This window comes from Neolamprologus brichardi, chromosome 2 (assembly GCF_056152115.1).
Source record: "Neolamprologus brichardi isolate AB-2024 chromosome 2, ASM5615211v1, whole genome shotgun sequence".
NCBI lineage: Eukaryota > Metazoa > Chordata > Actinopteri > Cichliformes > Cichlidae > Neolamprologus > Neolamprologus brichardi.
Window position 1 is genome coordinate 29,723,830 of NC_142105.1, and position 27,995 is coordinate 29,751,824.

At 41.0% G+C, this 27,995-nt stretch overlaps 2 protein-coding genes across 2 annotated transcripts; both read left to right on the forward strand.

Moving 5' to 3' along the window:
• Positions 1 to 9,323: 9,323 nt before the first annotated feature.
• Positions 9,324 to 19,825, forward strand: LOC102779968 (uncharacterized). Its single transcript, XM_006781319.2, has 7 exons — positions 9,324 to 9,945; positions 10,112 to 11,663; positions 14,402 to 14,430; positions 14,962 to 15,090; positions 15,701 to 15,767; positions 15,871 to 15,978; positions 16,682 to 19,825. The coding sequence occupies exons 1-7, from the start codon at positions 9,827 to 9,829 to the stop codon at positions 17,309 to 17,311; spliced, it is 2,634 nt and encodes an 877-aa protein (XP_006781382.2). The 5' UTR covers positions 9,324 to 9,826; the 3' UTR covers positions 17,312 to 19,825.
• Positions 19,826 to 22,008: 2,183 nt separating this feature from the next.
• On the forward strand, positions 22,009 to 27,966 carry rom1b (retinal outer segment membrane protein 1b). The gene is made up of 5 exons (XM_006781318.2): positions 22,009 to 22,786; positions 23,983 to 24,225; positions 24,560 to 24,747; positions 25,243 to 25,489; positions 26,727 to 27,966. The coding sequence occupies exons 1-5, from the start codon at positions 22,640 to 22,642 to the stop codon at positions 26,997 to 26,999; spliced, it is 1,098 nt and encodes a 365-aa protein (XP_006781381.1). The 5' UTR covers positions 22,009 to 22,639; the 3' UTR covers positions 27,000 to 27,966.
• The last annotated feature ends 29 nt before the right edge of the window (positions 27,967 to 27,995 follow it).

Here is a 27,995-nt window from a genome sequence, read left to right on the forward strand (position 1 = left end):
TACATTATTAGTGTGCAAAAAGTCTTGGGTCACTCTTCGTTTCCTTATATTTCTCTCCAAACAAGGTATACCGCCTCCACCGTGTTTTACAGATGGCTGTAGACCCTCAATGTTGTACCCCTATTTCTGATGAGACTTCATCAAACAGTGAATGGATCATCTGAAGGGTCTGATAATCTCTAGAGTCCAATTTTAGGTCTTTGCTGGATTTTTTTTCTATTTCTTAAGAATTTGACTTTAGTCTTCATCTAATGTGGATAGTTTCTGTGCTTGAGATGACTTCTTTTGTCCACCACTTGTCCATTTTACAAAAATGTTTTATAGATAGACACAATTCACACCATTGTGAGTTTTTCTTAAACTACATTTTATGTATACGAACCAATTCACAAAAACAGTCACTTCAATACACATTATATCGTAATGTAACAATCAGATGTCCCGCTACGAACAATGGTGGGAAGGAAAAACACCTTTTTAACAGGAAGGGTAAACTGGTGCAACCTTAACTATAAGCTTTTTTTAAAAAAAATGAATGTTTTAAGCATAATCTTAAAATAATACCTTGTTAATGCAAAAATATTTTATACCTCTCAAACTGTTATTTTTGGTAGATTCAATGAAAGAAACATTGATTCTACTGGTTTTGTCACAGGCCACAAGTAATAAAATACCCAAGGATACAATATGAACTTCTTTGTTTGCATGTTTGTGCATTGTATGAAACATTCCCACGTATCCAACTAATTAAATAAACAGTTTAAGGTTTGACATTGCTTTCCTTTATTGCCATTTGCCTGATGAGCATGAAAATAAGTTAGTTGAGGTTGTGACCCCCCCAACAAAACATAACATATAGCTGAAGTCTACAAATAGGTTTTCCTTATTCATACATTCTTTTAAGCTTAATCAGACATCCTGCTCTTCAGTGTCATTAAAAACAAACAAACACCCCTGTCTCCCCTCCCCCCAAAAAACAATGTACATGTATAGTAAAATGCTACTTTAAATTAGAGGTAGCTGTTAATTGTTCATGACACTGTACATAGTTATCTCATAGAAGACCTGAGATCAAAACACGCAGCAATAGCTGGACTGTTTTATGCTGCTGTACTAAAGAGGATCCAGAGCAAGGATGACTTTTGTTGGATCAGGTCTTCTTTCCTGACCTCACCGCTTCCATTTGTTATCATGTGATATGGACCTCAAGAAGGGTAGTGTCCAGGACACAGACTGCAAAAGGAGGTTTATAAAACTGTTGCCAATCATCACAGGAGATCTCTGATACAATGTCCAGTAATCTTTGTGCATTATGCCCACATCAAGTCATTTACAGAATATTGATGTAATTATCTATAGAAGAGAGACAAAAACAGAGACATTGTTTCAAAGTTTTATTGATCATTTCCACTCAAATATTTTCCCCACCCAGACATTGTCCTTTTATGGAAGCCATATTAAAGTTGAAGTGTTATTAAATATACTTTCAGCCCCACAAAGCTTATTTAAAAAAGCAAGACACCGCAGGGAATTGAACCCCGTCCCGACAGAGTCAGGAGTGCCATCACCGGAGTCTTTTGCTTTTTGTTTTTGCTAGTTAGGGCAAAAGCAAAACCTGGAAGAACAAAACAAGTTTGTTCTTCCAGGAAAAGAAAACCCGACACCTGGATGCTAATTATGCTGTCACCACACGGGGATTCTCTTGGTCACGAGGCTGAAACTAGAACAGAGAGACGTCTGGTTTCCCCAATCCCCAAAATTCCCCACAGCGACACTGTATTGGTGTATTATTCCACGAAATCCGTTTAGCCATAATAAAACCACGATACCAGAATCCCTTGTCAAAGCGATTTTCCCCTCTGCAATTCAGCACGATTCGCGGGTCAACTGACAGTGAAGGCTTTCTTGCCAATTTTATGGCTGTAATGGGAAAAAAGACAGACAATTTAAGCCCCCCCCTCACCCACCCAAACCCCACACTTGTACCAAGACTCATCCAATATGATGGGAGATTGAATTGATCAACATTGTTGTAGTTTACCACAGCTGATGCAGCATTTACCACAGCTATTCTTCCTCTGATGCTCAGCTCTTCAATGTATTAAATGAACCCTAGAGGCTGGCAGTACCAAGTGATCCAATGACTCCCTGCAGACCTTTAAGTTGTCTGGTTCAGTAGCAAGTTAAGCTGAATGAGAAATCTGAAAAAAGGGAGAAAGAAGAGTGTTTGCCCCCCCCCAGACCCTCCTAACCATAGCACTACTGCAATGTTTGACAACGACTTTATGAACATTGTTTTACAAATAAAATGTTATGCATAGCTGATGTGCATGCAACATGTTGAGTTACACATTAAAGCCATGGTATGTTAAAGAAAAATCAAGGGAACCGAAATTACTTAACTTAGCACCCACGAGACTGAAGTGATGCAGTATTAGCGAAAACAAGCTTGCAGCTCTTGATCTTAATGTGACTGGATTCTCAGTGTTCCATCACAGGTTAGGCCATCCCAGATGAAAAATTAAGAATTTGGGGTAATTTGACCTGAGAAACCAAAGGGAAAGAAAAAGGCACACAAACACAGAGAGCGGGGGCTTCTGCGAAGGACGTCAGGGGTTCAGATTTAAGCTCAAGCGCACAGGGGATTGGTACTTCATTCAGGGGCCACACTCATATCGCTGACAGCTTCCACAGATGGCTTTGCATTCAGAGGCAGGCGAGATCGGAGTGGACAGACGAGAATGATCTGAAACAAAGAGTGATCTACACAACACACCCACCACACAATACTCAAAGATTTGGGTTCTACTCATCTTATGGTTGTAAGATGCAAAGCAATAGGGCCCCAAGGCCAAAGAGGAATAAGCTAGTAAAGCATTGTTACTGATGATTTGAGGTTAACATAAAGCCAGTTCCAAGATGTCATTTTGTCAACTACAACATTGCAGAAGTTTTGACAAGTAAAGCCAACAGCTTACTACATGCTCCGGGTTAGGACTTGACTCGTACTTGAACCAGTCTTGCACTGTGAGTTCTGTGAAGAGAAGTGTAGGGATACGCCCAACCACAACCATAGCACAATAGAAACTAAGGCAGCACATTTGCGCTGCATTTCAGACCAAATTAAGCCGCACCATGCGCAGCTTTCCTCAGCTGCTTAAATTTTGAAACTTCGCACAGTTGCGCGGTTGCTAAGGTGACCAACCTGCCACTTGTACAGTTGCACAAGGGCAAGCAGCTGAGGGCTAAATGCTCTAATATATGTAAACACATCAAAAACCTGACTCCTTTTGTTCAAACTGCATGTTGGTGGAGTTCAAAGCGCAGCGTGATTCTTGTGTTCTCCTAGGTACACTGCTTTCTTCCTTTGGATTGTTCTGTAAGATCAAAGAGGCAGAAAAGAAACACCCCTATACCCCTCCCCACAGTATCGTAGAACTGACCATTGTTATCCTTACCCAAATGCTTTACTGCAGATAATGTCAGAATCAATGAAGGTCCATCAAATCTTCCCGTTATCACAAGTGACTTGTTAAGAAAGCACAGCAGTGCTATTTCTACTGTCAAGTATAGCAAGTTGCTTTCATTTCAAGAAAGAGGACACGCAAGTCCAGTCAAGATAAGTGACCCCTATAGGGCTGAGAATTTTCGGTTTTTCGACATCAATATTTGATGGATTCAACTTATCTGCCTTCACTTTCCACTTTGAAATAGAAGTCATTCGAGCCCAGGTCACATCCGTGCTCTACAAAGCTCCAAGCTTTAGTCATACCTGAAAAAGCACAAGAAAAGCTCCCCCACACAAGCCCCCCCAAAAAGAACAAATGCATACCAAAACTGTATTCAATCACAACAAGCTATGCATTTATTATGCAGTAAGAAAATCCTTTACAGATAGTTCACTCATTGTATTGGCGATACAAAGCAAAGTAACTAATTGCAAAGGAATTGCAATGAAGGCAATTAGCCAAATAATGAATGTTAAAGTAAATGAACACATTTAGCCACCTTACGTGATGCTCGATGCGCAAGGAAACTTGTACATACAATGAGTTAGGAGTTCCTGATGGTCTTGGGTATTGAAAGCACACAGGACACAGCACACTGAAAAAATGCAAAGAAAAGCCTCTCCCCACAACACCCCTGCCCTAATACAATGTGGTAGAAAACTACAACACTGGCATTATAGTAACATTGTAGAGAACTACAAGACAATACTGGGATTACAGCAATTGCAACTGCTTTAACAAGGCCAACTTTAAGACTACAAATACAATTCACAAAAGATTGAAGCCATTTGCCATAAGAAACATTTAAAATACCACAGGCCTGAGTATGAGGGACTCCTTCCTTAACTGTAGGCATGGACTTGGACGTAGCTTTTTGAAGGATGGGCCTTACAAGTTAATCTGTAAGAGTCAAAAAAATACACAGCCCCCTCCCAACCCCACAAAGCAACGTAAAGCCTGTACAGAATTACAATGACTTCTAGTAAGGAGAAGTATTACCGCACTCTCCCTGGGGGAAAGGAGCTTCCCTACATCAGAAGACTACTTTTGAGGTTGCTATCTTGCGTTGTAAAGTGTCCAGTTGAATCTTGTTGCTTGCGCCTGGATGTTTCCTATTCAAGCCATGTGCACTGGGCAATGTGGAGCTGTGAAGTCTAGGAAGAGACGGATTAACGCCCCACACCCCACCCCTCCCAAAAAAATAAATTCATGGAAGCCCATTTACAACATATCCCAAATAAAAGTGAGATGAAAACTAATTGAGTCAGTGAACACCAAATACCTTTCTATATCTCGTTTAAGCACAGTGGATGCGCATGATCTCGATCCATATCACTACTGTATATAGGATGAGCTCAACTTGTACCAAGCAGCTAGAAAGGGGGGGATTCTGTCGATGATCGCGTTAGGGGGCCAGGCCTGTAAAAAGAAAGACTCCAAACAAGTTTTAACAACCCCCCATCCCCCCTCCCCTTAAGCCAAAAATATTTACCCACCAGGATCAACTACCATTTCAATGCAATTTCCCTTTTGAGTGAAGTCATTACTGTATACTTATGAAATGTAATGATGAGTTAATGTACAGGATAGTTACACCCACATGTACATTCCATGCATTAACTCACTGCTTGGGTTTAAGAGGTAGATGGAGCTGATCTGTACCAAAGAGGCGCAGCTGAAGCACCGAAGGGTTGCCGAATACACAATTGGCCGTATGGGAGACCATCCACTTTCACACTCCAATGCAGAAAACTTCTCTGGGGGAAGACCTATCGAACAACAAAAGGACTGCCTCTCCCTCCGCTTGTGGAAACTACTTGTGATCGCAGGGGGGTAGAGAAGTCCATTAAGACGCTCCTCGTCAGCACACTACCAAGGCATTCATCACAGCAGATACCACCACACATTTCAGCGCACAACAGGAGGGGTGACCACGGTACAAAACACTTTACACGGCTTGCCTGAAAAGAGGAAGAGAGAGCTGTGCGAGAAGTTGTTCTACAACAGATGTTTCTGGAAAGTACAAAAACCAAATACTGAGTGTTACAGAGATACCTCTACCCAGTATACAAACCAAAGCCCCGCTTTAAACTTGTGACGCTAGAAGACTGCACGCCCTTGTCCCACCCTCTCAGCACTGGATCGGCATCGGGGCTGGTCACTGCGCTTCTACACTGCCCTGCGTTTCTGGCTCCCTCTGGCGTACACACTGGCCGACAGCTCCTGATGCTTCCTGCTCTCTTGGCCCCCTCTGCTCCTCCCCTCCACGCCCCTCTGGTCCTGTCCTGCCTGGCTCCACACTGGTCCTCCCACGCCCTCTGGTCCTGTCCTGCCTGGCTGGCTCCTCTGTGGTCCTCCCCGTGTCCCGCGACCTCGCTCCAAGCCGTCCTGCGATCTTCATCTAATAACTAAGTCCATTCCTCCCCGTGATAACTCAGTCCATTTTTTCCCCCCCAAGAAAAAAAAAAAATCTTCTGTCTTCTCTAAGTGATGAACCTTTTTTTTTTTTTTTTAAATTTCCTCTCAAGAAGTCCATAAATCTGAACTTGATATTGCTTGAGCTACTACTAGAGCTCTAAGATAAGCTTCCATTCTTCAGCATTACTTGACTTATGCTATCTTCTTTCTTTGAATGCAGAACTGATAGCTTGAAACTTCAAGTCTAATGACTGATGGAAACTGAGCGAAAATTTCGATTTAAAAAAAATTAATAAATAAAAAACTTTGCATTGCAAAATGCTTCCCTGATCAATGGGATCAGAGTGAAAAGACAGAGGTAAGGACCTCATCCAAGTAACAGCTATCAAACAAAAAATAAAAACGTCTTCATTGCTTCTTTGACGCTGTTGTTACTTAATCTGTTCCTGATTTTTTTTTTTTTTTTTTTTTTTTTAAATAAATACAGGCTGGTCTAGTCTATCGTAGTTAGATAGTACCTCCGAGCTTACACAAACCCTCGTTTTAAATACAATTACTAGCACTTCTCATAATCTGCGTCTGATCACGACAAGACATCCTTATTTTCTTTCTTCAGAATAAAAACGAATCTTCTAATATTTAACAGACTCAGTCAACTGTAGTTACATTGTGATCTAATCTTAGAGACCTCATTGCAAAGTCAGTACTCTTTAGGAACCTAATTAGGCACTTAACTTTACTGCCTTATCGATTTCAAAAGTATGAAAAATGTTCCTCTGCCATTTTGTTGCTAAAAGCTTTCTACACCTTCTGGAAAAGCACTACGTGAAGGCTGATAATGGCCGTTAGTCTAACCACTCCCTTTTCCACTGCCGTCTACTTACGTCATGACGTTATTTGAATTAGCCAATAGACGACGTTTACACGTTTCTACGTTACAGCTCCCATCTCGAGCCAACTGCTGTTAGTATGACCAAAAATGGTTACTTGGAATATATTTTTAAGAAGCAAGATCACCGCTAGACAAATGCTAAACATGACAGCTAACAAAACAACTGTTGCGGAATAACTGACAATACTAGCACAAATGTATACATTTGGCTGGCTAAGCCTAGCTTTAGCTCAACAGGCCTCGGCAAAAAACAAAACAAAAAAGAATCAGGCCTTTGTTCTGACTCAGTAGAATTTGTGATCATCTTCTACAATCCTAATCATTTGCAATAAAGCAGTACTAAAAAGCGTTTAACAAACCGAAAACACGTTACACGTGTTATCTAGAGATTTAAAGTACTTGCATTAAAATAATGATCTATAATGCTCAAGAGGCTAAAATTAAACGTGTCGCAAACGTTAGACTAGATAGAGTAAGGCTATACAGCTTCGAAAACAAAACCCGAACGAAAAGATCAAAAAAGGAGAAAAAAAACAAGATACGCTCAACCTGCAACGCCCAACCACAAGACGGAAAAGCATCAACGCGGTGTAAGTTGCAACGTCGTCACCAGCGCTATTTATATTGTTATAGTGATACGGCTACAAGAAAATGTGGTACTCATCCGCTAAAGTAGTCCCCTTTTTTTAAACAAAAACAAACCCATGTATTTGTTTATTTTAGCTTTAGAATGAAAATAACACACGAACCAATGTGCGTGAATAAACGCAGTACTGTTGAATTCGGTAATGAGGCACAAATAATTCAGATTTCTATTCTTAGAAGCCTTCTAATAATAGTTGCAAATAACACGTTGTTTTGGTGTTTCTGGTTAATTTAAACTTAATTTCACCATTTGCCAACACATGAGTGACAAAACAGCGAGATATACTGTAACAAAAAAATGAACCTTTTTAATAAACCTACTAAAAACTAACGGTCAAAACAGCTGACGTCACGGGAAATGGTGCGCGGACTAATATTTTTTTTTAGCTGTAACAAGGCCCCGCAAACCGGATCAAACTAGAACGTAGCAGAGTTGTCGGATCTACTTGCTTTTTACTGCAGTGATATGCTGTTTTTTTGATTGAATAACAGAAGAAAACAGCCAGCTCATCTTCTTTAACTGAGATGTCCAATGTACAATAAAGTTTTTCTTTTTATGTAAGATTTAGAAGCTACTGTAAAAAGCTGATGGTGTTTACAGTCTTTTTTTAATCAAATGTATAGTGTGCTTTCACAGTTCATGAATTTCCACGTCATAGTTTGTACGATGTTAAACTTGATTTTTAATTCAGACAATGTTATTATAGGCTGAAAAGTGTACGCGATAAATCCAGAAACGTCTAGAAACAACCAGAGCCTTAAAATGTGTTGCTGGAGGAAAGGTGGAAAATTACTAGATCCAAGCAGGAGTTCCCGATGTTTACCAGCAGAGGGTGCGTGCAGTTAGTCACGTACCTCGGATAACAATGGGGTCACCATGTTCCTCACACGTGTTTGCATTAACAGGACTGCTTTTTATATTGACTATATCAATGCTAAAAAAAAAAAAAATCAAGTCTGGGCAACTTCCCTTAAGCAGCTACGTTTATTATGATGGCAAGCCATTGATCAGCAACAATCCAGAGTAGGGAGCTGTCCTCTGGCTACTTTCAGGCCCCCTCCCGAATCCGAATGAATTGATCTCTTTCAGAGTTGCTACAAAGGGTGCAGTCAATGCAATGCAGCTATTTGAAAACCCCTGCCTTATCATTCAAGTGACAATCAAGGAAAACAAAGCTTTTCCAAAGGGTGATCGGGACCTTGGTGTGATTAACTTGACTGACCCTCCCAGAAGAATAAACTGGAAATAAACAGAAAGCCAGTGGAAATAGAGGTTATATGGGTGTTAGAGGATGAGCTGTGAAATTTTTATAATGAGCAGACGTCAGTCCTCAACTAACAGTGTCATTTTAAATCACAATATTGATCTTGATGAAACAGAGTTTGTAAAAAATCAAATAACAAGCTTTTGTATAAAGAACAGGAGCATAAAGGGGAATGCAGCTGATGATGAAAAACCCATCAGCCACACACAGCAAATCAAATTACCAACAGTAATTAAAGTGGATGCCTGCCACAATAAAAAATAGTGTGATACAATTTCTAATTGCTCACTGCTTCCTGCAATACCGCTCATCCCTAGAGAATGTAATTACAAAGGAATCAGTGGAAAGGTTGCAGGAAACCTCTTAAAATCAATGAGGTAGCATTGTGCAGTTCAATAGCTTAGATATCTAACCCTTAGATGTGCTTTTTGTATATTTATAAAAAGAATGATAGTGAAAACAAAGTAATAATAAATATTGGTACTTTGTAATAGGATAGATGCCTGAAATTGGCCCACGGGGCAGAACAAACAGATGGCCAAATCCCATTCTGCAAAAAAAAAGAAAAAAGAACAAAAACTGGCGGTTTAAATGAGCCCAGTTATAGATTGTGTTCCACAGGGTTTGATTCATTTGTCTCCTGAATGAGGACAAAGGTCATGCTCTTTCGGTTTGTTCAATGACCACCCAGCTGTTAGCACATCAGAAGTGATGCAAAGTCAAAACACCACCTAGGAATTCATACAGTCCTGCACACAAGCCATGATTCCATTAGTCTGCAGCCAGACCCTGAGGAAGACAAACATAGTCATGCAAGTCCTTTAACAGAAGATATAATTACTAAAGAGACTACTTTTAAGGACTGAACTTCTTTTTAGCTAGATTAGAAATTAATTTGCATGCTTTGGTAATTTTTCATCTTCAGAATGATTGCATTCATCAGTAAGATTGTTCTTTGTAACTGACATCGAGAGATAAGTTGTAGCTTTACAGAGGAGAAAGAGCAGAGTACCAACACGGATCACCCTCAGCGCCACCAGTGCAGTCATCCCAACCAGGACCCCATCGACAGACTACCACCAGGAAAGCGAGAGGTCATGGAGAAGTATTTTAAACCGGTTCAGAGCTCAGCTGAGCTGGATGAGCTCAAGCCACGGAAAATCCACCATCATCGCCATCATCACCTTCACCATAGCCAAGACACTCAGTCACACAGGTAGGATGGCTTTTTCCACACATATCTAATTGTGTTTTAGTCTAAATTTATTTGCAAGATTAAATCTGTAAGTTTATTGAGCTCGAACATCTGCAGCCTTAGACAAAATATACTAAGCACAGTCCCTTTTTACATGGTCAGTTTACACACTTTCCCTGTTTTGAAGGTACTCAAAGTTTGATGACAGTGACAGGAACACAGATGACAGCCGAGGGCAGCCTCGCCACCATCAGCACAGTCACTATCTCCATGAAAGCCCTCGCCACGATGCTCACTATCGCCGTCAGTTTCACCACAGTGAAGAGGATGAGATCATTTACGACCATGACACCCCTGTAACTCTCTCAAGGGCTTCCTCTTCTTCCCTCTCATCCTCATCCTCTTCCTCCTGGTACACAGAGTCAAGCGCAAATGATCCTTTCACTCTTCGCCATGCTGAGCGCCCACAGCATTCTCTGTCCTGCTCCAATATCCCAGATGTGCGCATAGGTTTCCGGGAAGATGAATGCAGTGAGCCCATTGTCTTCGCTACCGTCAAACACAGCAAAAAAGGCAAGCTGCTTCATGAAAGCTCACAGCAAAGAGGGAACACTGGCTTTTCTGCTCTTGACAGAGGTCACAGTCGAAGCGATGAAGCCTTTTTTCAGAGTAATGATAGTGGTGGAAGAGAACAATCTAAGCAAAATAACTATGGGCCTTTGTATAAGTCAGCTAGTTTGAACCGATGTCTGGCTTTCAGTGAGGAAAACATTCTTTTAGGGGTCTCCGGTGCCCCCAAGAGAGCAGTATCTTCAAACCAGCTACCCAGCAAAGGGATCCTCAAGAACAAGGAGACTCATACTGACATTCGTAAGACTAAATCGATGGAGGTGTTGTCCCCAAGAGTTGCTAAAGAACAAGGTCCTGGGCAGAAGGGTAAAGAAATTACTCAAGCTAACATAGAGCAAGCCAGGGCCAATTTTCTGCAGGAGAAATTACAGTTCTCTGCGTTTCTAGACGAGATTACAAAGAGCGTTATAAGTCCATCGTATCTCACCAGCTTGGGTGTTAATAATAATAAAACTCCTGCAAAAACATCTGCCTCAGCCCCCACATCTAACCCAGTTAAGCCTCAGCTCCCACCAAAAAAACACAGAAAAGCCCCAGTGGAGAAGACGGGTCAGCATCCCAAACTGGCCAGCAGTCAGGAGAAAGCACCTTTGAGTAGTTCTCGAAAATATTCAGACAGCTCCAATCCTGACAAACTGATTTCATATGCCATGAGGAACCACCACGGTAGCCCACCACCTCGTCACCACCCGCACTCTGCCAGCCAAAGCCCACACCACGGAAGCAACCGTAAGGACAGGAGGCCTACATCAGGAGACAGATTTGGCAGAGGTGGCCCTCACCTCACCGATGAAACTAGCACCAGCCCTGAAACCAGTCAGTCCAAACAACGCCACCACCACCACCACCACCGAAAACAGCAGCATAGCCAGCATCCACATAACCAGCACTTCCACCAACAGTCCTATCCAGACTCTGGTCACCAAGAACCGAGCAACTCGCCTCCAACTTCAGCCCAAGGTGCAGAGGCAGGGGTCGGATCTGAGTCTTCATCCACAAAATCAGATTCACCCAGGGCCAGGGACACAGCCTCCACAGCTACCAGCCACAGCTCAGATCAGAGTGGTCGACATCAGCCACAACATGCTGGGCACTCTCAGCAGCACAGGGTAAGTCCACTTTAAGCTGATACACTAAAATGACAACAAACAAATTAGTTTAGAGAGAGTCAAATCAATCATGACCCTGCTAATACCATTGCTATGTGTATGTGTTTTCATTTTGAAGTTAAAGTTAACTAGTATAACTAGTAAGAACCATCATGAACAATGTGATCGAGAAGCCAGTGGTCTTCAGTGGATGGATTTGTGAATCAAATGATAAGATGTAAGGGTCCTAATGAGCCAAAGCTCTAGTTAGAAAGCCAGCACCTTTCTATTCAGCATTATATAAATATATAATACTAAAATGATTTCTTTTTTATTATTAATCATGTCTTTTTTGATGGGCTGCTGAAGAACAAAGTGTGACGCACATTACACTCCATTAAATCAATGATATCTCTGTTAAAAGAACAGAATGTTGCAGAATGAGGCACTGCTGCTGAGTCACAGGGCGTGTGGGATGGTGTCAAGCACTGCGCATTACAAGCTGAGTCATTCTCCAGCATTGCAGCAAATGACGTTGAGTGCTTTTAGGGGAACATTCATTTGAAACTCCTTGATATATCAGTTTCGATTCTTTGTTTGCTCTGTGACCTGAAGGGATGTAACTACATACAATCACAAAGACAAATCTGCATAGTTTCCTCATGGGAAAAATGTGTGAGTAATACAGAAGGTAGAATCCAGTCGTTCTTAATAGACACACACAGACACACACACAGAGCCTTGCATAATTTTGCCTTTTTCCATGCTGTAACAGTATAGATTCTGGTCTCATTTGGTTTATTTGTTTTATTGAATTCACATACGTACGTGTACAAAGGGGAACATCCTGGTTTAGCCTCACAGAACAAATCGATTATGTTTCTGGCACAGGTCTACCACAGCTCAATAGTTTATTATTGAGCTGTCCTGAGTAATGAAATGGTGACCCTACCCGGGTATATAACCCGTGCCGGGCTCCAGCACCTATGAATATAAATAGTAAAGAATAGTTATAGAAATTATGTTGTTTTTGGAAAGTGATGTGACCTCATCCAGCCAATTGGAATTCAAATGAAACAATGCGGGTGAAGTACTGGTTTTCCGACGGGGTGCTTGGGGAGTTTTCATATTTGGAAACTGAAGCTGAAAGCCGTTCCACACCTTCAAGTTTCATTTTACATTGAATGTGTTTGATTACTAAAAAAGACATCTTTGAATCAAACTGCATATTTTACAGACTAAGGAGTCTGCTACAAAAAACATTATTATATCTAACTAACTAAAAACACTCTAAAAATAATCAACTGAAATAACAATTTGAATTGATACAACATACAAAACCAATTAAAATAAAGTGAAAACATACAAAATGCACCTATAGTCTATAGGTGCCCGAGGACGCACTATTGCATACAAAAGGGTGGCTGTGGCTCAGGCGGTACAGCAGGTTGTCTACTAATTTGAACGTTGTTGGTCTGATCCCCAGCTCTTCCAAACTGCATGTCAAAGTATCTATGATTTGCACCTCATGTATTCACTAGAGTTTGAATTTATATCAAAGCATTTGAGCATTAAAAAGATTAAATGAGGCTTGCAGTCAATATAATTTCAGTTCAGTTTTATTTACATGGCAGAAAATCACAGCAATAGTTGCCTCACAATGCTTTATATTGTAAGGTAAAGACCCTACATTAATGGAGAGAAAACCCCCCACAATCAGATATGAACAAACACTTGGTGGCAGTGGGAAGGAAAAACTCCCCTGTAACAGCAAGGAACTTCCAGCAGAACCAGATTCGGGGAAGGGCAGCCATCTGCTACGACCGGTTGGGGAATGAGGGTTAGAGTAGAATACTATAGTACCAGTTCATATGTTTGTTGAGACTGGCATGTTTATGTAACTGTATGTCAAATATTTGCATTCATGTATTTTATCAATGAAATGTTGTAAACATCTTGGACCCTGTCCCTGAGAAATACCACTCATATTACTCAATTCAGTGCAGTTTTAATATGTAGCTCCAATTCACAACAACAGTCACCTCACCTCAAGTCACCTGCTTTATAATGTAAGGCAAAGAGCCTGCAATATTACAAAGAAACCTCATTAATCACACAGCCCTTTTTGAGCAAGCACTTGGTGATGGTGAGAAACAAAAGCACAATTTTAACGGGAAGAAACCTCTGGAAGAACTAGGCTCAGGGAGGGACAGCCTCTGCTGTGAGTGGTTGGGGTTTAGGGGAAAAGAAGCGAGCAGAGAGATCCAGGACAAAAGGTAAACTATAGGAGAGAGTTTTAATAATTGCTAATGATTAAATGCAGAAGTAGTGTATAAACAATACTGAGAGTGAAAAGAAATGAGTGAAGAAGAAATGCTCAATGCATTATGGGAAGCCCTCAGGAACATAACCCTATAGCAGCATAACTAAGTGAGGGTTCAGGATCGCCTGATCTGAAAGCTAGTTCTATAATAGAAGGGACTGATAGCTGACGGCCTTGCTCCCATTCTACTTATGAAAACCTTAGGACCTACAAGTAAGCTCTCTCAGGATAATAGGGTACTATGAGGTCTTTAAGATTTGACAGGACCTGATTATTCAAGATTTTGTATTTGAGGAGAAGGATTTTAAACTTAATTATGAATTCAACAAAGAAAACTAACACACTCTGCAGTACAAAACAAAAATACCTGTCTACAGAGAATCTACAGCCTGATCTCAGCCACCTCCTCCTTAAACTTGTTCTATTCCTTTTTTAGGACGTGCTGTGTGAGGCTGACCATCTTCAGTAAGTGTCTGTATTTATATAATCTCTCTCTGCAGATTGACTGCAGATTTTCACGCCTTTCTCTCTGGCTCGTTCGGTTGTCTCTCTTTATCCAGTTATGGATCAGTGCTTATTGATCACACTATTGAGCTTCCCTCCCCCCCACATTCCTTTTAAAACAGGATGAAGTGTCATTATGAAACCTTTTTACATAACTATATGTCGTCAGTAATATGTATATGTGCCAGGGAAACCAACATTTAACAACCTTTGTGAATACCTTTTAGAACTACTTTTTAAACTAAACCCTAATTGTCATATCAGCAGTAATACCTGTCACCGTTGTGTTGATGATTATTTATTTATTTTTACCTTAATAATGTTAAAATATTTGACATTTCATTTAAAAAGCACAATTGACACATCCCAAATAATTCACTCTGCAAGTTCTGGACGTTAAATCCTCCTTAAATCCTAAATTTTGAAAGTCAAAATAACCTTCATTATTAACATATGCTGGCCCTCTATTTCTAATCCTTCCTCTGTGTTCAGGGCACTGCAGGAGGAGAATGCCGATCTCCACCAGAACTTGCTGCAGACAGTGGTTTGCATTGAGAGCCTGGAGGCAGAGCTGCAGAGGACCAGAGACGAGCTCAGTCATGTCAAGGAGAAATACAAAAGGTTCGACTAAACAGAATTCAAAACACACGTGATGGCTGTGCATTGCTTAAACTCTCTGACTCATGTGCATAAATAAAAACTGAGCTTGCCTCTACAAGAGGGCGTGTGCACACAGCCACTATTGAATGAACTCAATCTCTGGCTTTACTTAACACTTCCTATAGATGAATTGATCAGTGGAACATTCTGGATGAACAGCATAGGCCACAGATCTCCTCCTTGCGTGGGTGGAAATTCAGTGACATATAAACTGCGTCTTCACACTCACCCAGATTCTGTTAGGCCCATATTTATAACCAAACAACTGCTGCTGGCAGTCAGGCACATACCAAACATTCTTCAGCAGACTGCTGCAGCTGGAGTGAATGGTCGCCTCACACTGCACACAAGTTGTGCATCAGTTGTTGTAAGTTTTTTAGGAGAGTTTGTTGTTGACATTTGTCTTGACAAACAGCTGCCATTGACTTGACTCAAAGATTGCAGTGGTGCAGGCAATACGTTTAACAATGGGCCTTTATGCACTGTGTTAAAAATAGAATTTAAGGATTTTGGATTAATTCTATTAGTGCAGAAAATAGATGAATGACATATTTTCCTTCTTGCTTTGAAGCCTTCTGCAAACACATACTGGGACCAAGCAGGCCAATAACTTGCTGGGGGAGCACCTGCACATAGCGGTGAGAAAACTGGAGATTTATAAACTCTGAGCGTAATAATAAAAGAAATGAAACACATCGTTTGACTTTCATGCATGCTATCCCTTATTTTTTGCATTTGCAGTCGGAGAGCTTGAGCAGTGAAAGGAAGTACTTGCTTAATCGTGTGTCCAATCTGAGCTCAGAGCTGGAAGACGCCCACAGGACCATTGCAGCCCTGGAGAACATTAATGTAAGCACACTGACATCTAGTGGACATCAGTGCACACTTCTATCTACTCAGTAGGCCTCAGGCCCTGAGATTCATGCGAAATGCCTGCAGAGAAACCTATGGACATACTGAATGTTTATCATTTCATTATAACCAGAAATAACATAAAATGTAAGAGATCTTCAACTTTAGAGAGTTAAATATCAAAACTAATCTTTCAACTCAGGCAAAAGTACAACTGACATTATAGTTTGTCGTCTATTTGAGGAACTCATGATACTGAGTGTGATTTATATACTGTAAACACGCAAAGTGCCATGTGTATGCCACTGTACACTAATAAATGTATTTTTAGAGTGGCAGCACAACATGTTATCTATAATATTTGTGTGTTTCCCTGTAGTGTTTTGTAGCATATTAGGAGACATTACTCATCTGGAACTCCAGTCAGAGCAAACAAAGTACTGAAGCACAGCTGTCCATCAACTTGCACATGCATAATCAGCTAAATGTTCCCTGAAATATGCTAAATAACGCAAAGCAACAAATGAAAGATACTATGTTGCGCCAGAGATTATGATGAAGCACTGAGGTGATGCTGTTTATGAAGCAAATATTTCAAAGTTACTAAAGCAACAGAATTAGATTTGAAAGCAGATACATTTCATGAATCTTGAAATGTAAAGAGTAATGTTTACTTATACATATTTTTTCTTAAATTTAGGTGCCATGCTTGATAAAGGAACTACTGGAGAAGCATTTTGATTCCGCTGAGGCTGTACAGAAGTTTCTCACAACCTCTGCTGCAAACAGCCATTCTGCCACCTCTCAGCAAACAGATGGCAAGCCCCACCCTCCTAAAGCAGACAAAGCAGCACATGATTGGCTGACTAAACCAGAGGCAGGTCCACAGAGGGTCACAGCTTTCACGCCCTTTAAACAGAGTGTACCAGCAACAGGAAATGAGTGCGGCCTCTCGGGTCAGCATGAGCCGAGCCACAGCCTGCCTTTCTCTGTGGCTGAGATCAGCACTGCTATCTATAAGAAAATGGCTGCCAGTTATGCTGCCAGGCCACAGCCTATCTACCCCCAAAGGCAACAGCAGTCCTCTTTGGCCACTAATCATGCTGACACCCTTCCAGACCTCAGGCAGGGCCATGTAGCTAGTGATAACTGGGCCGGGAAGGAAGAGTTAAAGGTAACTCTTTTGGAGCAGGACACTGATGATGTGAACTCTGTGTCGGCCCAGCAGATCCTGGATGATTTCATGCAGCACCTGCAGTTACACAAGGAGGCTGGTGAAAGGAAGGAGCAACAGAGTGGGCAGAAGTGTAGGGCAGGAGTAACAGAGTGAAAATGCCACAGGCACAGTGAACGCTCATCTTAATGCTTCGAAATGTGCATTTATTCATGTGTCTCATGAATATCTGTCAGATGGAAATACTGTATTTTGAAAATGCTGTGGTTAAGAAAACTTGAACATTATGTTATTTTAGGCTATCTGTGGGCAACAAAGGAGGGCTTTGCATAATAGTCAGAAGATTTTCATACAAAAAAAGAAAGAAAGAGCCACAGCTACATAAAAAACTGAGAAAAATGGCAGTAAAACAACAAAATAACCATTTATTTTATTAAAAATATGCTTTATGTATAAGTTTCTGTAGTATTAATTTACTGTCTATTTTTTTTTTTACCTTTTAGTTTTCTTTCTTGATAGTGCAGGCAAAAGGTCATGGGGGTAGCTGGAGCCTTTCCTAGCAGATAGGTCACCAGTCTGACGTAGCACTGACACAGAGAGACAACTAGGGCCAGTTTAGAATCACCAGTTCACCTAACCCCACTAATTGCACGTCGAACCTTCTCGCTAACCACCTCGTCACCATGCTGCCCACTTTATACAGACTACAGAAGCGTTTAATTGCCTCTGATAATCAGTGTTGGGGAGAAACGGAATACATGTACCGCCGTTACGTATTTAAAATACAAAATATAACTGTATTCCGTTACAGGTACCGTTTTAAAAGGTGGTATTTAGAATACAGTTACTTTGTTGAAATAAATGGATTACACTGCGGTACTTTCCTGTTTCATATTGTGGCGGGTCAGGACTGTTTGGGTTTTGTTTGACAGCTACGTTCTGTAGTTCCAGGCGGCAGCGTTGCGGTTGCCATGGTTACAGGGTGACGCTCTGGCTCTGCGTGTTTCCTGGGTGAGAGAGCGCCTTTTTGTTGTTGTTGTGCTAAGCTAATAGGCAGAATGCTACAAGCATAGCTCTAAAGAATGTAGCCTCATGGGCAGTGTAGTCCGTGCTGCAGGGAGAATGGACTGCCATACTCGCGCGAGGTGGGAGAAAAAGGAGAGTCGAAAAGTATGAGTTGTCATCGAGCAAAAACGGGAGCTGGAAGCATGTAAATATAATAATAACCACTGCAGCCAAGAAGAGTGCCTGACGACTGTACGCTTTGTTCGTGTTTTCCTCCGAAACAATAAGTTCCGTTGGAGCAGCCTTTCAATGCCTCTCTCTGTCTCTTGCAAGCAGAGTTGACCCAGACAACAAAGTAAAGCTAGTTTTCGGCTACGAGCCCAACACGGAACCATATTAGTCAGAGGTCCCTTTACTACGGTTCGGAGCCGCGGACCTTCAGTAATAGTAATAAATCACACAGCAATAGTACACATGTAGTTGTAAAATGCATAATATGTTAAGTAATCCAAAGTATTCAGAATACGTTACTCTCATTGAGTAACGTAACGGAATACGTTACAGAATACATTTTAGGGCATGTATTCTGTAATCTGTAATGGAATACATTTTAAAAGTAACCTTCCCAACACTGCTGATAATAGATCATTGACACTGATGGGATCAAATGCGATCACTTTTAACAAATTTAAAAAACAGTGAAAGACTGGGAATTTAAAAGCCGGATACCTCAGGGCCTTCTGCTGAGTCAACAATGAAACTATATTCAGTGAATGACTTTGAGTGACATCGAGAAAACAACATGATTAAGGAAACTAATGCCCTTTTGGAACCCACTTAAGTTTTGAGTCAAGGCATCTCTTTCTTAAAGCAGCAGGTTATTGTACCATCAGTGTCACTGGAGACTGTTTTAATCTACATTTATTCATAATAATTCAACCAGACTCAGTTGTTTGTGTTTCTGCTATATATTTGTGTAAAATAACTCTTCAGGGACTGCTTTGGATGTTTCAAACAGTCTAATAGCCCTCATGTGAAAACCTCTTAAAATTAATAAGTGTACAATGAAAAATACTATTTTGAGTTTACTGTGCATTGATTGGTTTGTGTAAATATCCAGAGATTCAGTGTAAAGGTCTTTAAATCATAAAAAGAAAGTCAAATATTATGATTCAGAAATGTTTTCTTTGTACTATTGCAAGGTCTTTACCTTACAATGTAAAGTGCCTTGAGGCAACTGTTGTTGTGCTTTGGCACTATATGAATAAAATTGGATTGAATTGAATTGTTGACACGGGAAAGTCCTTTCAAGCTGATGTAACTGACAAATGTGTACAGTTAAAATACAAAGACAGCTATTGTGATGGTGTTGATAAGCTTAACAGCACGTGTACACCTGGAATCGATGTGTTCCTTTAATTCTGTGCTTAGCATTCTTCTGGTATTAATGTTGTTTTAATCTAAATCTCTCTCTACATTTTGTCATTAAAAATACTTCTTCTTTGTGTATTTGCATCTATTCTATTAATAAAGATAGTTTTGTTGATGCAGTATATCAGATTACAAACATTTGTTCATTATTGATGATTTCTTCCTCACTTTCTTGTTGTCAAATTCAAATAATATATGGCATGTTTTTATATGCAAAAACAAACAAACAAACAAACAAACAAGCAAAAAAATAATAATTGGAAGGTTGTGTTTTAATCCCCGACTTCTCCAGCCTGCCTGTCAAAGTGACCTTGGGCAAGATAATGAACTCTGTGTTTCATTCATTGAAATCAGAGTTTAAGGAACAGAAATGCATCTGAATGTGTGTGCTTCAATGGGTGAATGAGGCTTGTACTAAAAAGCACTGTGAGTGCTCAGTTAGAGAAGCCTTCAGCTAATCCAAAATGCTGCAGCAAGAGTACTGACAGGGACTAGAAATAGAAAGCATATTTCTCCTATACTGGTTTCGCTCCATTGGCTCCCTGTTAAATCCAGAATTGAATTCAAAATCCTCACATACAAAGTCTTAAATAATCAGGCCCCATCATATTCTAATGACCTTATAGTACCATATCACCCTATTAGAGCACTTCACTCTCACACTGCAGGCCTACTTGTTGTTCCTAGAGTATTTAAAAGTAGAATGGGAGGCAGAGCCTTCAGCTTTCAGGCCCCTCTTCTGTGGAACCAGCTTCCTGTTTGGATTCAGGAGATGAACACCGTCTCTACTTTTAAGATTAAGCTTAAAACTTTCCTCTTTGCTAAAGCCTATAGTTAGGACTGGATCCTCCCTTAGTTATGCTGCAATAGGTGTAGGCGTCTGGTGGGTTCCCATGATGCATTTAGTATTTCTTCTTCATGTGTTAATAGATCTCTCTGCATTGAATCATACTTGCTTTTAATCTGTGCCTCTCTTCCACAGCATGTCTTTATCCTGTCTTCCTTCTCTCACCCCAACTGGTCGCAGCAGATGGCCCCGCCCCTCCCTGAGCCTGGTTCTGCCGGAGCTTTCTTCCTGTTAAAAGGGAGTTTTTCCTTCCCACTGTCGCCAAAGTGCTTACTCATAGGGGGTCATATGATTTTGTTTTGTTTTTTCTGTATGTATTATTGTAGGGATACCTTACAATGTAAAGCACCTTGAGGCAACTGTTGTTGTGATTTGGTGCTGTATAAATAAAACTGAATTGAACTGAACTGAACTGAACTGAACTGAACTGAATTGAATTGAATTGAATTGAATTGAATTGAACTGAAGAAAAGTGCTACATGTATGCTGCTGATATATCTGAGCTACATTAAAATCTCTGTTGCTAGAAAGCTAAACAGGTTTGCTTGTAAGTTTTAAATGGCTTTCAATCTGTCTCACTATTCAGAAATATAGCTGCAAACGTTAATATTGATTGGGCTGTAGAAAATTATTTGTGCTTTAAGAGCTGATAACGTGACACCAGCCTCAGCCTAACTATAGCTCTGATTCAGGCTGTCATAAATACTTATAATAGCAGTTTAATCCTATTGATCCAGTCCCACCTCCCTCCCTATTGCACTATATTCATAATCCCCTGCAAACATAACTCTGGTCTCACTTTCACTGCACATGAAGCAGCTAACCTAACCTACCTCAAAAAAGAATAGAGGATCCTTTTGGGAACCCTATTCTCTTTATTTCAGTCAGTCCATTAATCAATAGATATCTAATCGGCCTTGCGTCTGATCATTACATGCATTTTAGTGCAACCCACGGTATAGTGTTATTTAAAAATAACACTATACTGTGGGTTGCTTTGTCACTGTAATGTAAAATCATTAATGGCTGCAGGTTTCTTAACTTCACACAAACAGTTTAAATGGAAATGCATGAAAATTTAAGGTTACAGTTACTTATGAGAATAATGGTTTTAGTGCATAAACTGAGAGCATTGTAAAAGATAAACTATACCATTTGTTCCAGTTGTATTTCAAGTATAACCTCATATGTGTGGGCCTATTCCAAATGTCTTCGATTTTTTCTTCTCTAACTGCATAAAATATCTTGGCTCAGTAATAGAGTGAAAACTCTGAGTGATGCTGACAGTAAGTAAATTGGATTTTGTTCCATACTGCTGGACCCCACCATATTCTTGCTCTTAGGTAAACAGTAATACATATTTCCTGTGTTTATTTCCTCAGACCTACAAGCCTGTGTTGATGGGCTTCAGGTAAATTCACCTGTCATAATAGTTCAATAGACCCTCCCATACTATGAGTCCATCAGATAAGTTTGCTGATCAGACACTGGCCTGCTTTCCCATTGGTTCCTGGGCTCTAATAGGATCCCAGGGACTCTACTGTGAGGATTACGGTTCCAAACTCTCGACTTTGGCCAGTTGTCTGTGTCCTCCAACTATGGGTACCGCGGTTTAGGGGGGCGCCGCATATGCACAGACCCGGAGGGGCGCCATCAAAAGACAACATCGCATCAAGGGGAAGAAATCACTGATTTCAGCTTGGAGGGGGGACTGCGGCGTTGTGACCACTTGCTTGAGGGAAACATCTGTAATATTTGTGAAAAGGATTATCATTTTTCCACCATACTTTAATAATAACCACTTTTCTCACATTTCTCATCTGCACGGATTTGGATTATTTAAGAAAAAACAACTTTTTGAACACTGTCAACCCAGTGAAAGTTTTTGGATTATCTTCTAAGGTTGACTTTGTCCTCTACCATCTCAGGGATATACCTGCTTATCCCCTCCACCTGGAACAACTTAGATGAGCTCAACGCACTAATAACTAATCAAACGACCAGGCCTGGACTGACCACTGACCACTAACAACACTGAGTCCACCGTCTTTTGAGCTCCATGGGTTTGTCTCGATAAATGCAGCTGGCCACCTCTGGATAGCATCAGTTTTGACCAGAATAGACTTGCTCTGCTCCATCCAGCTCCCCCTCTCTTTCTTTTTTCTCTTTTCTCTGTGGTGGCCTGTGCATAATAGTGAGCCATGCTGCTGAAAATTACGTTCACCCAGCAGAGGCGAGTTCGTCTGGCCCAGGGCCTGTGGCTGATGTCCTGGCTGGCAGTGATGAGTGGGGCCTTCATCTTTTGTCTTGGTGTTTACCTTAAGACAGAGCTGCTTCGTAGGGCCGAGGTACAGAAAGCGATGCTTGCATGAATGCAAACACACACATGAAGCAATGCAAGCTAGAAGGCCAGGTGGAGCTGACGTCTAGTGCATGAATGTATTAAAGGTTGAACAAATATAGGATTGTATGCTCAGGCATCTGCCTTTGCTAGGTGTTGTTTACTGAGCCTGCTGTGTCACTCTTTTTTTTTTTTTTAACTTAGCTTCAGCGTTTAATCGACAAATACAAACACACCGCACGCAAGTGTAAACATGCACATTCATGCATGTTAAGTCATGTAGGTGCAGTTTGCTGAAGAACGTCTTTGTAATGTCAGCACTTTTCCCATGAAAATCATGTGTGTGTGTGTGTGTGTGTGTGTGTTTGTTTGTGTGCGTGTGGATTGTGCATTTTGTTTAAGCACTGTAGCCATTTGTCTTAATGGATCAGTGATCAATTAGACAGACTTAGTGAACTGATATTCACAGGAAAGCTGTTATGAAAGGAGGCCTTCACATATTTATTGATCTAAAGTGAGAAGTGCTCTTAGCTAATCTTAGGTAATCATTTTTCCCAAGGTGGTGGTGAATGGCTGGGAAAAACCAGAAGACATATTTGCTCTCTGACCAATGAAATGGAATCAGGAAGCTAAGGCTCTAACAAATGATTCATTAGAGCATAATCCTCCTTTATCATCTGTAGACAAATACCTCATTTGTGTACTCTGTTTTGCCCTCTACTGCACTCAGTGGGAAAACTGAATATTCCACATGGAGCTTAAAATATTTCTTTGCAATTTCATTTAGAGAGATTATTTGTTCTTAAGCCCAGCTGGCTGGACAGATTTTACAGGATCACGTTAGACGGTGGCGCCACCGGACTGTAAATGTAAGGTATTTTTTAATGGTAATTTTAAAACAACAATTGGGCAAAGGTGCTTTGTGGCTGGCAGGCTTGTGCAAACTCAGCCAATAATAAACTCAGTCCATAATTGACTTCTGCAGTAACACGAGCAATGGATTAAATTTATCATCATATTTCCATGTAGACTTTGCAGCTAATTGAATCTTTTGGCTGCCAAGGTCATTTTAGACTAGATAAGGATAATTGAACAGAGGATTATTGCCTTCTAAATTGAGTGGAGGAAATGACAAAGAGACCTGCAGCTGACTGCCAGTGTTGTGCCAACTATTATCTTTGACTTTGCTCTTCTTTTCTTGAGGTGATGGACAACACAGAGATCCACGTGGTACCCAACATCCTGATGATGGTGGGCCTGGTCTCCATTGGCACCAACTGGGTTGCCACTCGTGTGTGTCAGGACTCCCTGGATGCGAGCCGCTTCCCCCGTTGGAAGTTGCTCCTGATGGCCTGGTTTGCTGTAGCCATGTTACTCTGTTGTCTCCTTCTTGCTGTGGTGGTGCTCAGCTATGCCCTGCAGGGACGCCTGGAAGAGTCCCTGAAGGTGGGTTCACTGGGCTGGTTAAAGATTAACCCTGGAGAAGCCATGGGGTCAAATTTGACCCCATGGTTTCCCTAGAAAACCAATGGCGTTGGCTCTGACCCCATGGGTTCTCCAGGGTTAAAAGGAGGGTATAAGTAGTTTACTTCCAGTGTCAAGCAAAACATTAGGAAACGCCTGCTTCCCTATAAGTTGCTGTAGACAAAGCCAAAATGGGAGAGCAATTTGACCAACAATCAAACATTATTTTTAAAACCAGCTCAAACTGCTCTGAAACTCCAACAACTTTTAAAGATAACACCTTCTCCTTCCTACACTTTTCTCTCTTCAATGTCAGGTGGGACTGAGGAATGGGATCCGCTTCTACAAGGACACAGACGTGCCCGGCCGCTGTTTTCAAAAGGAGACCATTGATCGTCTGCAGATGGAGTTCCGCTGCTGTGGAAACAACAACTTCAAGGACTGGTTTGAGGTTCAGTGGGTCAGCAATAGATATCTGGACTTCACCTCCAAGGACGTCAAGGAGTGAGTGAATGATGATCCACAGAAAGAAAGAGAAAAAGGTGGACTGATGAGGGGTATACAGCGAAGAGAAGCAAAGAAAATAGAGGTCTACATGAGTTAGAGATAAGCAGATTTCACATCCAGAAAGGTCAAACAATATGTCAGAGAGAGAAAGAGAGGGAGAGAAATGATATTAAGGGTAGAGGAAGACTATATTAAAAATAGATCTGGCCTTTACTTTTGAAGCGAATGATAGGCATCGATGAAAAGGTTGGTGGTACAGCAAGCAGAGAAAGGTTGGTCAAAGATAGGGAAGTGAAAAGGAATGAACAAACAGAGAGGTTGTGACATGATGACACTTGTATAGAGGGGCTGCTCTGAACTAAAAGTCGGCCTTTAACTGGTTTTAAGATGACTTTATCTCCTCACTTCTCTTCCTCTTGTCTCACTAGACTCTGTTTTTTAATCTGTCACTCTTCGTGGTTTTCACGCTTTCTCTCCTTCATCTGTTTACAGTCGTATCAGGAGTAACGTGGATGGCCGTTTCCTGCTGGATGGTGTTCCTTTCAGCTGCTGTAACCCGGCCTCCCCACGCCCCTGCCTGCAGTACCACCTGACAGATAACAGGGCTCACTACAGCTACGACTACCAAGCAGAAGAGCTCAACCTGTACAGCCGTGGCTGTAGGCAGGCTCTGACCGACTACTACATGGAGATGATGAATTCAACTGGCCCTGGCGTGCTGTCAGTCATCCTAATACAGGTGAATAATAAAAAGAAAACCCAAACAGCTGTTTTATGTTATTATTGTCATGCTAGAATTCTTCTTTGAGTTCAGAAAGGAGCGCTGAAATTATTCTGTACACGCACACACACAGACACACAAAGAAGGAAGAAGAAGCAAAAAACAGAATTTTAAATGATGACTGTCTAGTGACGCACACACTGCCATGACAACCGACAGAAAGAAAAAGCTCACTGGTTTACATTGATTTCCAACTTTTAATCAAACATGCACTTTCATTCCTTTGCAAAATGCCAGCATTGACAGCACATGTTTAAATAGCCAAACTAAGCCTGTAACAGGAAGCTTTTTCATATGTTCAACACAGCACTGTTATATGCTCCAACCAGCCAATCACACAGTCTAAACTGCAACAGACCAGTGGCGTGGTTTTTCTAGTCCACTTTGTCATCCCAAGGTATTAAGACATTACTTTAACAAAACCTGTTCTGAATCTGAACAGCAGACAAAAAAAAAAGATAGAGGGAGCATGAGATAATACTAAAAATATTTTGTACTCCTGCATCACCGCTACATTGTTGTCCTGAAGACTGCAGCAAATTTTCAGTCAAAACTGGATCTCACACTTTTGGGAAACAAACTGGACAAAATATGTCTAAGAGACTATATGAAAATGATCAGATAGAGATTTAATTGAACTTTTATAGTGATTTGATTTTGAAGAAGCTTCAGATTGCAAAACCGATTATGAAGGTTGGAAGTAATAAAAAAAAAACCCTCATGATTTCTCCAGTTTTAAAAAAAGAAAATATAAACACAACACGCCTTCTGAGATAATAATTCCCTCCCAATGTGGTTTATGAACATCATCGCTCCAAAATAAGTGTAAATATTTTGAGTGAAATCATGTTTATGGTTACAATCCTAAAGAAAAAAAAAAGTAATAATTCTGATAATACTTCCACAGTGAATTCAAAATCAGAAAAAATGTGTATGACTATCTCTTACATATATAACACAGTACAAGCTGTCAGAATACATCCACACAAGCTTCAGCTGTACAGAATAAAAGCCCTTCAGAGTGTGATCACCCACAGCTTTAAAATTACGTGATTTATTAAAGTTGATGCCTCTATTCATTTTTTTTGTGAGCTCACGAAACCTTTTGACCATCTCGTTTTGTGATAAAAGCTGTCTGCGAGCACAGATTTTACACCCTGATTTCACAGTATCTTTATTGCTTCTTTCTCTGCAGATGTCAGTGCTGGTGAGCCTGAGGTACTTGCAGACGGCTGTGGAGGGAGCCACAGCTCTAGAGGACCCCGAGGGTGAAAGTGTGGGTTATCTCCTGGAGAAGGGTGTGAAGGAGACCTTTGAGGATGTTAAAGCGAATGTCCTCGACATCTTGAAGTTTGCACAGGTTGACCCCTCGGCCGCCGAAGGATCCCCCGGGGCTGAAGACGCAGAGAAGCCAGCTGATAACACCACGGAGAAGGCAGCCTCCCCTACTCCCTCCCCTGCCAGCTAAAGGGAGAAATGTTTTTAAAAACACAAGCTCAGGGGGAAGAGATGGAAGGGAGGAGGATGTGTCAGTGCTTGTTTTTTTTTGTTTTGGTTGTGTGAGTTGGGTGGTGGCAAGTAGGGCACCATTTGGGTTTTGACACATTAGGCTTGATTTATGTACCACCAAAAGCAGCAGCTGCAGCTCCCTCGCACATGGCCAAAACAGGGCAACACACAGGGAATCTTATCAAGCCCTGCACAGACACCAAAGAAACATCTCCTCTGTGCAGGACATCATGCATCTGTCACCATCTACGAATCTGTTCAGGAGATGTGTAGTACATCTTGTTGTGTCTAGAAAAGTCAGTTTAAACAGGTTTTGCTTAAACACGAAAACATATTTAACAATTTTTTGGCTCAGATTCACAAGTTCATCCCATGTGCACTGTAACATTACTCCCACGGCTGTAGTTTGTACTAATCTGCAATGAAATGCTTAGGAACCTGTTAAACTGGCAATGCACATGAATTATATATTAAAAGTAGAAGTTTTTAACTGCTTTGTAGTGTCGGCTTCCTTTTGTACATGTCCTAAAACAGAGGCACGTTTGAATATGACAATGGGTTATCTGAGTCCAGCAAGGAGAGTTGGATTAAGTGTGCGTGTTTGCGTGCATATGTGTGTGCGGTGCCCTATATGAAGCTGTCATCGTGTCTGTTCTGGCAGCTCTGAAACAATCTGATAATCCTGGCACAGTTAATCCGAGAACTGCTGCACAAGCAGTGTCAGCACACCCTGACAGCACACGGGAACACACTCTGGCATAAGCAGCACACTGATGCAACATGTTGGAAACTATTTTACAAAGACTAACAGTCTATAAATCCTTTTTGTGGCAAAACATATTTATATATACAATTATGGTGATCTGTCCAAGCTGCAGGTATATCCAATGTGTGCTCAATCTTCCTAAATAAAACTGTATCAAAGACTATTTTCCATGAATGTCTTATTTGATTC

Coding starts and splice junctions, on each gene's coding strand:
- LOC102779968 (XM_006781319.2), top strand. CDS start 9,827: ATGGAGAAGTATTTTAAACCGGTTCAGAGCTCAGCTGAGCTGGATGAG. Junction 14,431..14,961: donor TGTGAGGCTGACCATCTTCA/GTAAGTGTCTGT, acceptor CTCTGTGTTCAG/GGCACTGCAGGAGGAGAATG. Junction 15,979..16,681: donor CAGCCCTGGAGAACATTAAT/GTAAGCACACTG, acceptor TCTTAAATTTAG/GTGCCATGCTTGATAAAGGA.
- rom1b (XM_006781318.2), top strand. CDS start 22,640: ATGCTGCTGAAAATTACGTTCACCCAGCAGAGGCGAGTTCGTCTGGCC. Junction 24,226..24,559: donor GCCTGGAAGAGTCCCTGAAG/GTGGGTTCACTG, acceptor CTTCAATGTCAG/GTGGGACTGAGGAATGGGAT. Junction 24,748..25,242: donor ACCTCCAAGGACGTCAAGGA/GTGAGTGAATGA, acceptor ATCTGTTTACAG/TCGTATCAGGAGTAACGTGG.